The 14,541-nt window shown below is 42.0% G+C and overlaps 1 protein-coding gene across 1 annotated transcript in view; it reads right to left on the bottom strand.

Annotated features, from left to right (window-relative positions):
* Positions 1-1,278: 1,278 nt before the first annotated feature.
* Positions 1,279-14,541, bottom strand: part of LOC103131693 (focadhesin) — a 105,319-nt gene continuing 92,056 nt past the window's right edge. Inside the window, exons 27-37 of the mRNA XM_007543388.2 lie at positions 8,318-8,556; positions 8,155-8,244; positions 7,794-7,941; positions 7,522-7,641; positions 6,052-6,174; positions 5,772-5,849; positions 5,611-5,682; positions 4,232-4,334; positions 2,707-2,712; positions 1,821-1,861; positions 1,279-1,371 (exon numbers count right to left, since the gene is read on the bottom strand). Coding sequence (XP_007543450.2) covers positions 1,279-1,371; positions 1,821-1,861; positions 2,707-2,712; positions 4,232-4,334; positions 5,611-5,682; positions 5,772-5,849; positions 6,052-6,174; positions 7,522-7,641; positions 7,794-7,941; positions 8,155-8,244; positions 8,318-8,556 — 1,113 coding nt within the window. The remainder of the gene's footprint in view (positions 1,372-1,820; positions 1,862-2,706; positions 2,713-4,231; positions 4,335-5,610; positions 5,683-5,771; positions 5,850-6,051; positions 6,175-7,521; positions 7,642-7,793; positions 7,942-8,154; positions 8,245-8,317; positions 8,557-14,541) is intronic.

Raw genomic sequence — 14,541 nt, 5'->3', positions numbered from 1 at the left:
GCTCGAGACCAAGCTGGGGCCAGGTCATCGTGCCCCTTTCGAGCGGTTGGTTTTATATATATATATATATGAGTGATTCTATAATTGGAGATTACATTTGGCACTTCAAGAAATGATAAAAAAAACTTTTCATTTCTTAAAAAGTTTCTTAGGTAGTCTATTGAAAAGGCATTAAACTTTAAAAAATCTGTAATTGCCAAACATTAGCTACATATTTTATAATTTTTTCTCAGAAAAAACATATGTTTTGCGGTATGTTAGGCAAGGCAAGGCAAGGCAAGGCAAGTTTATTTATATAGCACTTTAAAACAGTACCACTGACCAAAGTGCTGTACAATCACAAGATTAAACAAATAAAAATCAAAATTAAAACACATCAAAACCAACAATGCAGTGACGTAAAACACTATATAATACATAAACATACCCAGATTAATACAGAANTGCGACACCTCAGTCAACACCTCCACACAATAATTCAGCGCATGAGTGACAACTTTTTTTCATCGCAGATGCAACATATGTGTCTCTGTACGTCCACGGAGTTTACCTTTCTTTAAGCTTTCCTCCCAAGTGACGCTAAAAGTTGGAAGAAGTCCCCACCGTCTGTGAAAGTGAAGCGCTGCTGATTTTACATGTCGCCATATCTTATGATTTATGCAGCGCTACTATATTACTGACGATTAGACAAACAGACTTCTCCCGCTCAGAGAAAACCACTGCACATGTCTTGGAGCTCCATATGCGAGTAAAGGGGGAGGCGATGGGTGACAACAGACACGTAAGTCACGTTATTGCTCGGATTTTACGGCGTCACCTTATGTCCCTGAACTTCACATTTTAATGGAAAAAAAGCACAATGCGACTTGAATGTAACGAGTAACGCGACAGTTTTGTAGAAATGTAGTGAAGTAGAAAGTACAGATACTCACTGTAAAATGTAGTGGAGTAAAAGTAGAAAGTATCCATTATTAAATCTACTTAAGTAAAGTACAGATACATGAAAATTGCCAGTGGCGTTTCTGCTCGCGCTGAGTCCATCTTACTTTGCAGTTAATTATCTAACTCACCATTGGCGTCTCTGCTCATGCTGAGTTCGCAGCCTCTATGGAGTTGCCAGTGAGGTTTTCTGCTCGTGTTTACTTCTGGTTGCTGGCGGACTAATCACGCTGTTCAGCAGTATGATGCTGGATAATTTATGCTGCTCGACCTGTCTGACTCCGCTTCAGCCCGATGACTGCCATGACTTGTGTACCTCCTGTCTCGGTGTGGAACATCTCAGGGAGGCGTTGTCGGATAACGCATGCTCCGGTTGGCCAGGCTAGATCGGTTGGCTGTGCTGGAGCAGCCTACCAAGTGGGCGGCGCTGCACTGGAACCTGTTTTTGCCTTTGAATGTTAAGTTTTATACTTGAATTTTTTTGGCAATGTTGAGAGGTTTTATTTAGGCTCTTTGCATTATTTAGCCTCTTCAGAGCCTTCATATGTTATCAGTCTGTTAAAGGTAGTATTATCAATAGCAGTACAATTTGCACAATGCCTGTTTTGTTTAGTTTTCTTCTTGAAAAAATTTATTAAAAACAAGTTTTTGTCTAAATTAAGGTGAATTCATGGTTCCTTTTTCCACATAATGTAACAGGTAGTGTTTATGATAAAAAAAATAAATAAAAAATAATAATAATTATGTGATCGGTATCGGTGATCGGTATATCGGACCTCATGGGTGATCGGTATCGGTATCGGCAGGAAAAAACCTGATCGGCACATCCCTAATATATATATATATATTGTGTGTGTGTGTGCATATATACACATTTTCACCTTTCGGCATCTTTCCGAAAGACGAATAGCCTTTTTGTTTGCTACGCGGGCCCACTGAAAGGTCATTTTCTAAGCGAAATTTGCTGCACAATTTCACTTCAAAAAACTGGATTAGTCCAAGCTGACATCTGCCTACCAAAGATTTTATCAAGCCGGTGACATGTTTCAAAGATGACAGGTATGTTGAAGGTAATAAGATGGAGGATCAGTGGAGAATAATTTCCTGGAAAAAAGCAGTGGGATTCCAGCCTTCTGACTTCTCGGGCATGTTGAAGATTCATATATTATTTCTCCTGTTCCAGTCATCTAGATAATCCAGTTTATCTTTAAATACAACAGCTTCTACTCTGTCTTGTCCAGGTGTTTCAGAACCTCAGCCACGTTTCCTTATTAGCCGAGACTCATTCTTCCATCTTTTCAACTTGCTCCGGCAAAAGTGACATTTCAGTCTTTGTAATTTGGCCTGAATGCTGACTGTCTTGGCTTTGAACTGTTTGGAGAAATCTTCTTTGCTTTCTCATATTGACAATATCACAGATTCAAGCCAGTTGGTTTCCTCCTTATCAGCTGCCATTTTGAGATCCATTTGTTTGGATCCATTGATATTACTCAGCAAAGATGTTCTGTTTCTACAAAGACTGCACTGTGCCATGCACGTATCTGCAGATAAGTGCATGGCACAGTGCGTGGCTTAGTTTAAAGATAGAGGTTTCACATAAATAAATTCAGTATTAAGAACAACTGAGATGGAGAGGCAAACCAGATCTGCTGGCAAACCAGCAGATCTCATGATTGCATGACCATCCTTAGCCATGCTTCTTTCTTCTGACCTCTAACCCTTGAGCTGCCTGTTCAAGGGTCAGAGCATGTGGTCTAAAAACAGCACAGTGGTCTCCACTGTGCTGTTTATTCTCTAACAATGTTCTGAGGCTGGAAATAATTAGCTGCATCTACTTAGTTGACTTCTGAAGGTAAAAAGTTCAATAGTATTTGTTTAGTCTGCACACTATTCTTTTCCCATTTTCTTTTTTTTTGCAAGATAAATTATTTGAAAACTATTCATCCTATTTCTGTGTTGGTGTTACATTAAAATCCAATAAAATGCCAATAATCAGCAATCTGAAGCAGGGGTGATTCTAGACCTTTAGGGGTGCTTAGTCCCCAGCAGGGCTAAGACCCATGAGAAGATATTCGTTGGTGCAGTTTTCTAAATCTAACTGCTTATTTACATACATTCACAAACAAAATTAAGAGACATGTCAGTAATTCATAGAATAAAAGAACAATGTTCATTTTTCTCAAACATATACCTATAAAAACATCTATGACTGAATATTTAAAAACTACATTTAATTAGTATAATTTCTTCAAAACTCTTCTTGGCCCTGTTATAGAACTGCCCCTGGGCTGCAGGTCTGGGTCTGGTGCATTTTTGCTTAGCATGTTTTTTCTTCATTGACAGGTTGTCAGATCATCCAAACTGGTAAACGACATTAATAAAATATTAGTGAAATAATACATTAAATGACCACTGAACAGTTATTCATAAAATATATAAATATTTCTGAATAAAACACACAAAGAAATGTAATGTAGGAAATATCTATGTAACTGTTAATCTATTAGTATGATTTGTTCTTTAAATGGCCACTTACTTTGGCTAATGCTATTATTTATTAAATATCATCCAAATTCAACATCCTAAGCAAATAATCAAACCACAATAGTCAACTAAAGTCACAGTAAGAAATTTAATCAATCATAGCAAAATGTTCTGTACCATATCAGCCTCAGGAGATGATCAAGGATGAAGAGACACTGACGTCTGGTTCTAACGGGTCTGCAGTTCCTCTCCTGATCCATTCTGTCTATCATACAGCAGCACACTGCGCCACAAAGGACACTTTTTTTTTTTGTCAATCGATGTACAGTATCCATTCTAACTGAAATTGTTCAGCTTATAATGTGCATCTTTTCACTCATGTCTGTTTTTTTGGAAGCGTTTTTGCTTCTAAGGACATGGAATCAGGTAGAGGACGTTTTAAAAAGACACAGGTGGATAGCAGCTCACTACAGCAGCGTAGTGTCCATCTCTATGCAACCGTAACGTTCAGCGTCGGTCCGTAGCATTTAGGGGGTCCTTTAGCTCCCGCCACGATCTAATAGCTGATCTTAATATTTCCTGTGTTTTATTTTGGTCATTATTGTTACACTTAAGTGTTGATGTGTGTATGATAGGCATGTCTATTGGACAGTTATGTATCGGTTCAATACGGGATGAACATTTAATGGCCAAATATGAGACGACTCCGTGTTTTACGGGATGGGTGGCAACCCTATTCAGGGGTGCTGGGGTATAGTTTTAGGACTAGAAACGCCACTGATCTGAAGCATGAAACAACTTGGTGTACCTGCGGTGTGACTGTGGCTGGTGGACATGTGGGCCAGGTGCAGATGGCCAATCAGACAGGCGCTGTTAGCCTGCAGCCCCATGGCTCCAGAGAAGGTGATGACCTGCAACAAAGAAAAAGAAACAATGTACTGTTTTCCAGCATGATGGGCATTAATGTAGAGGAAAAAGTAAACAGTTGCTGACACTAAACCAAGAGGAGATAATATTAAGTAATATTCTGGCCAATCACAGAGCTTTAAAAGGCATAGAGTGTCCATTCCGATTTTTTTTGACTGAAAAGTTGCTAAATGTAGCCACAAAGTCGCAAAACTGGCAACAACTGGGTAGCAAAGGGGATATTGGCTAATTTTCAGATGTAGATTAGATCAGGTTCTCTTTTACAGCCACAATTTTAGTTTATGTTTTATTTTGCATATTTTTGTTATGACATTTATTTTGAAAGGTTTTAAATATGAAGTGGAATTCAGCATGTTCGCTGGGACACCAGAAAAAAGATGCATGTAGTATGGAAGCATGACTGCAGAAAAGGCAATTTAAGTTTAAAGAATTTGTTTGACCTCATTTCTTCCTCTAAAGAAGGGGCAACCAGCTAGGTATGTTTATATGTTTTCATATCAATTTTATGTCGTGGTAGCACTTTATTTGAAAGAGTGTGCATAAGGCTGACATAGCACTGTCAAAAACATGACATAACACCTGTCATGAACATAAAGAAGTATTTATGAATGTTTATGACAGTTGTCATGAAGTGTCATTTGGTAAATAATGACACTTTTAATGCAAAATTACTCTAAAAGTTGCATTGAAAGCCATTAAAAATGCCAACTTTGCATTAAATTATCATTTACAAAATCATGCAAAGTTGGCACTTTTAATGGACTTTTAATGCATCTTTTAGAGCAACTTTGCATTAAAAGTGTCATTATTTACCAAATGACACTTCATGACAACTGTCATAAACATTCATAAAGACTTCTTTATGTTCATGACAGGTGTTATGTCATGTTTATGACAGTGTCATGTCAGTCTTATGCACACCCCTTCAAATAAAGTGTTACCTATGCCGTTATTGTACTCATTACACCATCTCATTTAAGTTTATGTTGTATTTTAGTTCGACGGTGGTGGTGTCAGTGGGAAAGAAAGTGGAGTTGTAACAAGAACAACTTTAAAGATTTATATTAAAGCTAACTTCATACCATCACTTAAACTAACTCTTTATTGCCATTAAAAAGAGGTGGAAGTGATATTCTCATTAAGCAGAGACTGGTCACTGATCTCGCAAAATTAAAGAAATCAAGGCCGATTTCTGGGTGCACCCATATTTCATAGCCAATCTGGATGCTAATAAGCATGCTAAGAAGAAAGTAGTTGTACCTGGGTTATAGCACGGATGACCTCATTGAGTCTATTCTGCTGCTGGATGGAAAGCTCCAATTCATTCTGGTACTGTAAAAACACAACAGTGACTATTTCTGGTGAAGAGCTGCACTCACCTGCTGCCTGCAGGTGGCTCATGACTGGCTCTCAGCTCCTACCTGAATCAGGCAGCTCTCTGACCCGACTAAAGCCACCAGCCCGTTGGCAGCAGCCAGCCGCTGCATGGTGGGACATCCCTGAAATACAAAGACAAGGTCTGCATGACTTTAATTGGACCAAACCAGAATGTAGATCTTGCAGCTGCAGGTCTGATCAGAGTGCAATATGAGGAATAGATGCTGATTCATGTGTTGTACCTCAGCCAGCAGGATTTTGATCCAAGCAGCAGGTCTGATCAGAGTGCAATATGAGGAATAGATGCTGATTCATGTGTTGTACCTCAGCCAGCAGGATTTTGATCCAAGCAGCCAGCAGGCGAGGATGAACGTTCTCTGCTTTCCCGTGGCCAGACACTGATAGGCCGTGAACCAACAGCCCGAGAGCCAATGAGAAGCCTGGAGTCTGGAGACAGTGGACAAGCATCAGAACGTCTCAAAATAACACTTTCTATGTACCGTATTTTCCGGACTATAAAGCGCACCTAAAAGCCTTAAATTTTCTCAAAAATCAGCAGTGCGCCTTATAATCCGGTGCGCCTTATGTGTGCACTGAATTCCAAAATCTGTCCCTGACACATAGACATAAAGTGTACAGTATGTACGCTGGCAGCGATAAACCAGAGGACATTACGTAATACGTAAAGTACGTACGCCAGCAGCAATAAACCAATCAGAGAATTGTTGTCCAAGTTCTGCAGCATACGCCTCCGGTAAAAACCACAGTTTTTCCACACATCACCATCCCTGTTCATCTGCGACTCCATGCGCGCCCATCTCACTGCTACTGTGAAAAAGGAAGTGAAGCAAACTAATTCGGAGTTTGCCGTCATTCCGGGAGGATTAACAATAGAACTCCAACCGCTGGACATTGGTGTAAACAGGGCATGCAAAAAGAACTTGCGAGCGCCGTGGGAGCGATGGATGACAGACTGAACACACATTTACTAAGACGGGGAGGTGGCGCCGGGCGAGTTACGCCACCATGTGTGAATAGATTGTGGATGCCTGGGCTAATGTATCTGCCTTAACTGTTGTCCGAGCTTTTGCAAAAGCCAGAATCATTGCTGAACAGCCACCTGGCAACGAGACTGACTCCGACAATGATGAGAGGGAACCTGGCATGTTTGATGGCGAAATTGCCCACCTGTTCATTTCAGATGCAGAAGAGAAGGACTTTGATGGATTTGTGGAAGAAGAATAAAAAATAACGTGAGTGTATTGTTACATAGTCGAATAAAGTTCAACTAACTGTTTTGTTTCCGTTACCTTTTTTCTTTTGTTGACCGTATGTTTTAGCATACATCTTATAATCTGGTGCGCCTTATGTATGGGTTAAATACAGAAATAAACCCCATAATTGAGAGTGCGCCTTATAATCCGGTGCTCCTTATAGTCCAGAAAATACGGTACACTAGCTCAACGTCCTATCTGTTTTTAACCTATGGTTATGACTTTGATTAGATAAAAATAAAGTGAAGTAAAAATGAATTTAAAATAAAGTTGGGGTGCACCAATAAATCGGCCGGCCTATAATCAACCCTCATTTCCATAATTTTGGGAGATCAGTGATCAGTCGATACTTGCATGAGAAACTGATCTCATCCACTGATCTGATCTCCCTCAGCAAAAATCTGAACATCAAGCTTTAACCTTCAAAATATTCTGGCAGTCCTAAAAAAGGTACCTTCTACCAGTTAATAATAAATCCCAGACAACTCAACAGCCCTGACAGGAAGTGAGGCTTGCTGACCTGCTGGCTCTCCTCAGTCAGGTTGCGCAGTGCATTCAGGACCTCCTCGGCCTTGGCAGCATGGATCAGCCCCCAGCTGAAGGCCGACACACTCACACAGGCCACGGAGTAAGACAGGACCTGGAGGAACAGATCAGATCAGGTCAACCACTGCTCACTGAGGCTGAAAAATACTTATAACAATGAACTGATGGGTTCTTTTTAAGTATTTTAATGTAGAAAACAATAAACAGAGCCAGTGTTATGACTGGATCAGTGAGGGAAGCATGTACCTCCTGCAGCATGCGTCCCTGTCCACTGCTGTCTTGCAGCTTGTCCAGCAGCTTGTCTAGGGTTCTGCTGACATGAACCTGCTGCTCCACCCGTCCCCTGCTGCAGAGCGCTGACAGCACCAGGCCCAGGCCCAGCACACAGCCAGTGCTGAGGAATAGGAAGCAGAAAAATGCTCTAGTTACTTGCTGAAATCCAAGACAAACTGAAGCCCTCCGTCTGCAGCTCAGAGTAACAAACGCTCAAGCTTCTGTCCATGAAAATACTGAGAAGAAAAACTGATCTACTGAATCTTAAAATACTTCTTCTAGTATTTTACTGCTAGTGAATATCCTCTGGACCTGTCTGCACCAGACTACTAACTTGTTTTCCAGGTTGGGGTTGAAGCAGCAACCTTCCAAGGCATCCAGAGACTTGGACAGGACATCTGTGTCTTCCTGGGCAGAGACATCGCTGAACAACAGAGACAGACTGATCACTGGTTGCATTCATGTGTTTAACTGGGAAATCTTCTCAGAGCCAGTACCTGAGGCTCTGGTGGTGCAGGCTGGAGAGAACCATGCCCACTGCCAGGCCCGAGTGGAACTGGACAGCCTGGGAATCATCTGCAGAGGGGGCGTCCGGCAAGCCGGCCTGCAGAGCTGAGAGGACCTGGACCAGAGCGTCCCTCTGCCACATCACCAGAACTGGGACAAGCAGGGACAGAGCCAGGCTGGCACAGGAGCGGGCAATGGCACTGGCCGTGTTCTCCCCAGAGTACGACCTCTGGGGACGAGCGCAGCAAAAACAGATATAGTAGCTTACAGCCACTTCAGCAGATGAAAAGGACATTTTACAACTTTTTCACATGAAAGTCTGTGGGTTATATATTCACACATAAACAATAACACCTCAAAATTCACATACTGTACCTTAAAAATTTTTTGTAAGCTGTATTTTAAAGGGATCCATTGGTAGTTTGAACAATAGATAATATTTAAGAAACATTTTTTTCAGATATATAATCAACACAGTAAAAGTCCTGCAGGAAAGGTTTGATCTATTGCCTGGAGATAGTGTGATTAATATTCACTGGTCTTGAAGTCAACTTCATTCCTGATTTGCTCAAATTCACTCAGACATATTCTATTTGAAACAAACAATTAAATCAAGTTAACCTGTTTGTTTGCAAGACACTAAGGGTGTGTTCACACTGCAGCCTGAAGTGACCCAATTCTGATTTTTTTGACGTAATGCGACCTGTATCCGATCTTTTCATGGCAGTGTGAACAGCACAGGTCGGATTCTTTTACAAATGTGACCCATATCTGATACGTATCCGATTCAAATGCGACCTCACGTTCAGGTCGCATTTATCCGAACTGAACGTCACTGATTCTCAACAAATCTCACTATTCTGTGTCCTGATACGCGCAAGAGGGACCTTAAACATGATCAAACTGACTGTGGGTGCATTCACACTGCAGCCTGAAGTGACCCAATTCCGATTTTTTGGCAATTCTGATTTTTTTGCCGGGCCGTTCACACTGCCAGTAATTGCGACCTGTATGCGTTCTGCAGTGTGAATGGGCAAACAATCCTGAAAGTGTCGAGCATGTGCAGTAGAGGGTGCAATAGCGTCAGCGTTCTCAGTGTTCTGCCAGCAAAAAGGAACCATTCCAACAACCAGGGTTCCCAACACTATAAATTGTTTTTACGGTGGAATTTCAGCAACCCCAGCTGCCGGCATTTTACCGTAAAATCTAAGATTTTTTTTTTACATTGTGGGGTTGCCATAATTCCACCGTTAAAAAATTACAGGTAAAAATGTTTTTTGTTTTACAGTGAAACACCGGCAGCTGGGGTTGCCGAAATTCCACAGTAAAAAACAATTACGGGTAAAATATGTTTTTTGTTTTACGGTAAAACTCCGGCAGCTGGGGTTGCCAGAATTCAACCGTAAAAAAATTTACAGGTAGAAATGTTTTTTGTTTTACGGTGAGACGCTGGCAGCTGGGGTTCCCGAAATTCCACCGTAAAATTTCAGTAAAATACTGGCTGTCAGTATTTTACCGTATTTTTTAAAATACGGTAAAGTTCTGTCGACCAAAACTTCCAGTATTTTACAGTATTTTCTAAAATACTGTAAATGTCTGTAAACTACAGCTGCCGGTATTTTACCGTATTTCTTAAAATAGGGTAAGATACCAGCAGCTGTGGTTTTCCCTTAGTAAAATTGGCCATATCCTTTTGGTAAATTAAATATGCTGACAGTAGTGAAAAATTAGGTGGAATCCCCCTTAACCTAACTTCACCTTCGTAAAAGCAGGGTCTACCATACAGTTCTCTAAATGTATAACAAATCTATGGTGGGCCTAAAATTAAATAATCCCAAATACATGATTTGGGATGATCATCTCTCGTAATGACGGTGGCGTCGGGTGTAAGAGTTTGCCCTGCAATTAGTGGATTGCCAGTTCAATACCTGGTCTTCCTTTGAGATTTCAGTTTGATATATCAAAGTCATTATAGATTTAATTATTAAAAAACAAAACAAAGTATCACACCAGCATTCTAATCTATGTAAATTACTTCTGCAGTCTGGTTTATGGTTTTACATCATAGACAGTGGCGCAAAAAGTGGGTATGCAGCGCATGCAACGCATGGGGCGCTGCACCAGAGGGGGCGTCAAAACCCCGTCTGGAGGGGGCGGCGCTCCAATGATGCCTTCGCATACCCTTCACTGTGCCCTTACGCTCCTTCACCTTGCATCTACCTGAATAATATGTAGTCCTCATGCCGGTGGTTGCAGGTTTGACTGCGGGCCTGGCGACATTTGCCGCATGTCTTCCCCCTCTCTCATAACCCTCTTACCTGTCAAACTACTTTAAAATAAAGACCACTAAGAGCCAACAAAACCTTTAAAAAAATATCAGCAAAATTTGTAATTTTGGCTGATTAATTCCGTTAATTTTAAGGTAATTAGCTGCAGGCAATATTACAATATTTTTTTAATGAATTTTACAATTAGATTTTTACAATAGATTTCTCAGTTTTCTACATTTCAAAATCACTTGCAATATATATTTATGGAGTTATTGTAATTCCATATATTTTCTACAGTGATGAAGTGCTTATGGAGCTGATAGCGAAAGTTCAAGCTGGAAGACTCCGCCCCCTCCGTTCGCCCATCGGCGTTATGCTCATCTCCGACCTCAGCGCTGGACCTCACCCGGCGCGTCCAATCATCAATCAAGCTCTGCATAAAAGGATCCACACCCAAGCTGTCAGCCGGTTCCCAGCTGCGTTCAATCCGTTCATCTGCACGTCACAGCTTCGCGATTCCCTGTCCTTCTACGTCGGCCTGCTGTCATGAAAGCCATTTAGCTGTGGCTCGGCCCCTTCTTTTTCCCCTCAGACGCTCCTCAGATGCAAGAGATTCCTCGATGATTTCAAGCAGCGTCTCCTGCCTCGATAATTTTAAGTAGCGTCTTCCCCCTTTCTCTCGCCTGACTGGGATTTCTCCATCCCCGCTCCCTCGCCACCTACTCCACGATCCACCTCTGGCAAGCGGACACGTGATCCCACTGTTTTCAACCCGCACCGTCTTTCTTCGCCTCAGCGCCTTCACACCAGTGCCACTATGGATCAGCCACGCCTACGGCTTCCCTCTCCTGCAACACCACCAGCCCGCTCAGCAACACCTCTTTGGTTTTCCCTCACTACGCCTGTTTCGGTTACCAGGGTAACCGTAGCATTCTCATGTCTCATTCGTGTCTCGCAATACTTCGTAGCGCAGACACTTTTCATTAGTTTATCCCCTCCCGAACACTTTGGCCGTATATACATGCGCCACTCAGGTTCTAATGTTCAAGGACTTTTACCCGAACATTGACTTAGTTAAAACATCGTCACCTGTTTCTCCGAGGCGCCTTTAAACATAACATGAGTTCTAAGTCACTGGGTCTACACCAGTGCGTCAGCAGGTGACCAGCTGTTGCGTAAGAGTTGCAAAGCGTTGAAATGCATTAACAATCTGTTTTTAACTTCTCAATACATTTAATTATGATTCACCTGATGTCCAAGTTATAGCTGAGAACAAATAAAGCTTTATTCCTTCCAATCTGACTGGTTCTAGTTCCATGTTTTCACATTTTGGACACTAAGAATTAAAAGTTTAAACTCAGTCTTATTTATCACTAATTAAAGTTACAGGTTTTGCCAATTGTCACCTTTATCTAAACAAAGTGGAAGCAGAGCTTCTCCTCTACTGGCCTGGACTCCTGCTGTTTCATGGCTTTTCACAGATCGTGTGAAAGCTGGATCTTCTCCTGATTGTTTCCCACAGAGACAAAGGCAGTTCAAAAAGATCTTAGCAAACAATTTGCTTTAACTACAGGTAACATAAAGGTCAATAGGGCAGAATAAGTTATTAATCTGAAAACTATAATCAGGCTTTTTCAAATAAGACATGTTAAGTTTTAAAACTAGCATATTTTAAATTTATTTTCTTAACATGACCTAAACATTTGATTCAATCAGTTAAACTCGTCTGGAGCAGGGGCTCGCTTACAGCGTCTTGGCTGGCCTTCATACCAGCGGCTTGAGGCATAAATTATCATTTGCCTACTCGAGGACTTTTGCCCTGTTGCGACGGCGATATGTGCAGTAGAGTGGCTTGGCAACGTAACATGAAGTCGGCTAACAATACCTCTTTGGTTTGGTTGAGTCCGTCCAGCGCTTTTACTAATTATTAAATTCTTAAATTCTTGTTGACAAGGGCCATTGTCCAATCATTGTTTCTAAAATTTTTGCTCAGTGTCCATTCACTACTTATCAAAAGCAACCTTAAATAGAAACTGGTTTAGTCTCAATGTAAAACATGTTTTTAGCATCCAATTTATAGGAATTTTTTCCAGACGCACAATTTACAGTGGTTGATGTTTCATATTTCATTCTGGTAGCACAGTACAGAACAATCCAGAGGATTTAAATGGTCTGGCAGTCACTATTCCAGCAGGTGATCAACAAGTGATCCTTTTCCTAGCTTAAGTTTTAGGTTTCTCTTAGTTGTTTGAACTTCTGGTTATTCCTGGTCTACTTGCTTCGCCGCTATCAACCGATCTGTCCCATATTCTGAAGTTTTGTCCTGTTCAAGTCCCATTGGTCACTTCTCAGTTATCTCAAGATCTCCCGAAATCGGCAGATTATTTCCCAGGCCATCCTGCCACTTTCAGGTTATGTAGTGGGTTCTCTTGCTTACCCAGGTCCCACACTCAAATGTGCTCATTCCAGTCTCACTTCTGGGCCAATTGCCATTAGGCACTTACCAGTCATTCTTGTGGGTCTGTCACTACAGCAATCAGCACTTGCAGGTATCCTAAAGCTCACAGCCCAATCTAGTCTGAACCCCCAACCTCATTGCCAGGTCCAAGTGAAGTTCATTCGCATGGCACGTCTCAACACGTCAAAGCTTTTCAATGAGTTTAAGATGGCATTTCCTTTCCATTTCCCATTTTAAATTCAGTCTGTCGGGCGTGGCCCTTTTTTGGGTGGGATCTCCTATGTAGTTGGTTCAGCTACCCCTTCATTTCAGCAGCTCGAGTTTCCAGCTTTATTAAATTGTTCCACGGCCATAACCTGTTCCCTGAGGGGCCATCTCCGCAAGCAATCCCATGTCGTCGCTCTCTTCATCAGTCATGTGTTACCATAAAGCTGAACCTTCACCAGTCCGTTTCATGTTTCAACCGACTTTAATCTTATCTCTGCTTGTTTCACCCCTGATCATTTTGACTCTATTGTTGATGAGCTGTCTTTCTCCACCTCTGCTCAGTCCAGTTCACCTATTAGATGGAATCGCTCATTTCATGTTTAATCTCAAGTCTTGCTCTGTAATTTTATTTTCTATATGTCCCCTGTTTTTTTTCTTTTATCCCCATTTCGAATCGTAGTTTTTCTTTATGTTCATCTATAGCTTTAGATTATGTTCAACCAGTCTTCAAGCACTCCCTTGACTTTACGCCAACACTCCTGTCCTTTTCAGTATTCTCTTCATGATTATGTATCTCTTCCCTGTGTCCGTAGCTTCTCTGTGTGCCAGATGAGCACTCCGCAATTCACTGGTGGTGGTTGGTCTACTTTGTCTAAAGTGTAAACTTATGTGATTGTCCTATATGTCCCTTTTGTGACATATAGGACACAAAAGGGTTTGTGATAAAAATTTTTATCACAAACCTGTGATAAAACAGGTTTGTTTCTGTTTTATCACACTCTCTCGCATCCTCCAAAGATTGAACCTGTTAGTCTACTTCTAGCTTCTTTGTCCCTCAAACAGCTCTATTGCCAACCTCTTTCGATTTCCCTGAAGCTATCTCAGTAACCCATCAGCTGGCTCATCTATCAGTCTGGCTTCGTGCCATCCCACTAACCCTGCGTTTCTCTGCCCCTGCAGCTTGCCCATGTCCCAGGGTTGCTCTGCCCCTGCAGCTGGCCCATGTCCTAGGGTTGCTCTGCCCCTGCAGCTGGCCCATGTCCCAGCATTGCTCTGCCCCTTCAGCTCGCCCATGTCCCAGCGTTGCCTGCCCCTGCAGCTGGCCCATGTCCCAGGGTTGCTCTGACCCTGCAGCTGGCCCATGTCCCAGCATTGCTCTGCCCCTTCAGCTCGCCCATGTCCCAGCGATGCTCTGCCCCTGCAGCTGGCCCATGTCCCAGCGATGCTCAGCCCCAGCAGCTGGCCCATGTCCCAGCGATGCTCTGCCCCTGCAGCTGGC

The sequence above is a fragment of the Poecilia formosa genome, unplaced genomic scaffold, assembly GCF_000485575.1.
Source record: "Poecilia formosa unplaced genomic scaffold, Poecilia_formosa-5.1.2 Scaffold815, whole genome shotgun sequence".
Lineage (NCBI taxonomy): Eukaryota > Metazoa > Chordata > Actinopteri > Cyprinodontiformes > Poeciliidae > Poecilia > Poecilia formosa.
The sequence above is the reverse complement of the archived record's forward strand: the minus strand, read 5'-3'. Positions and strand labels throughout refer to the sequence as shown.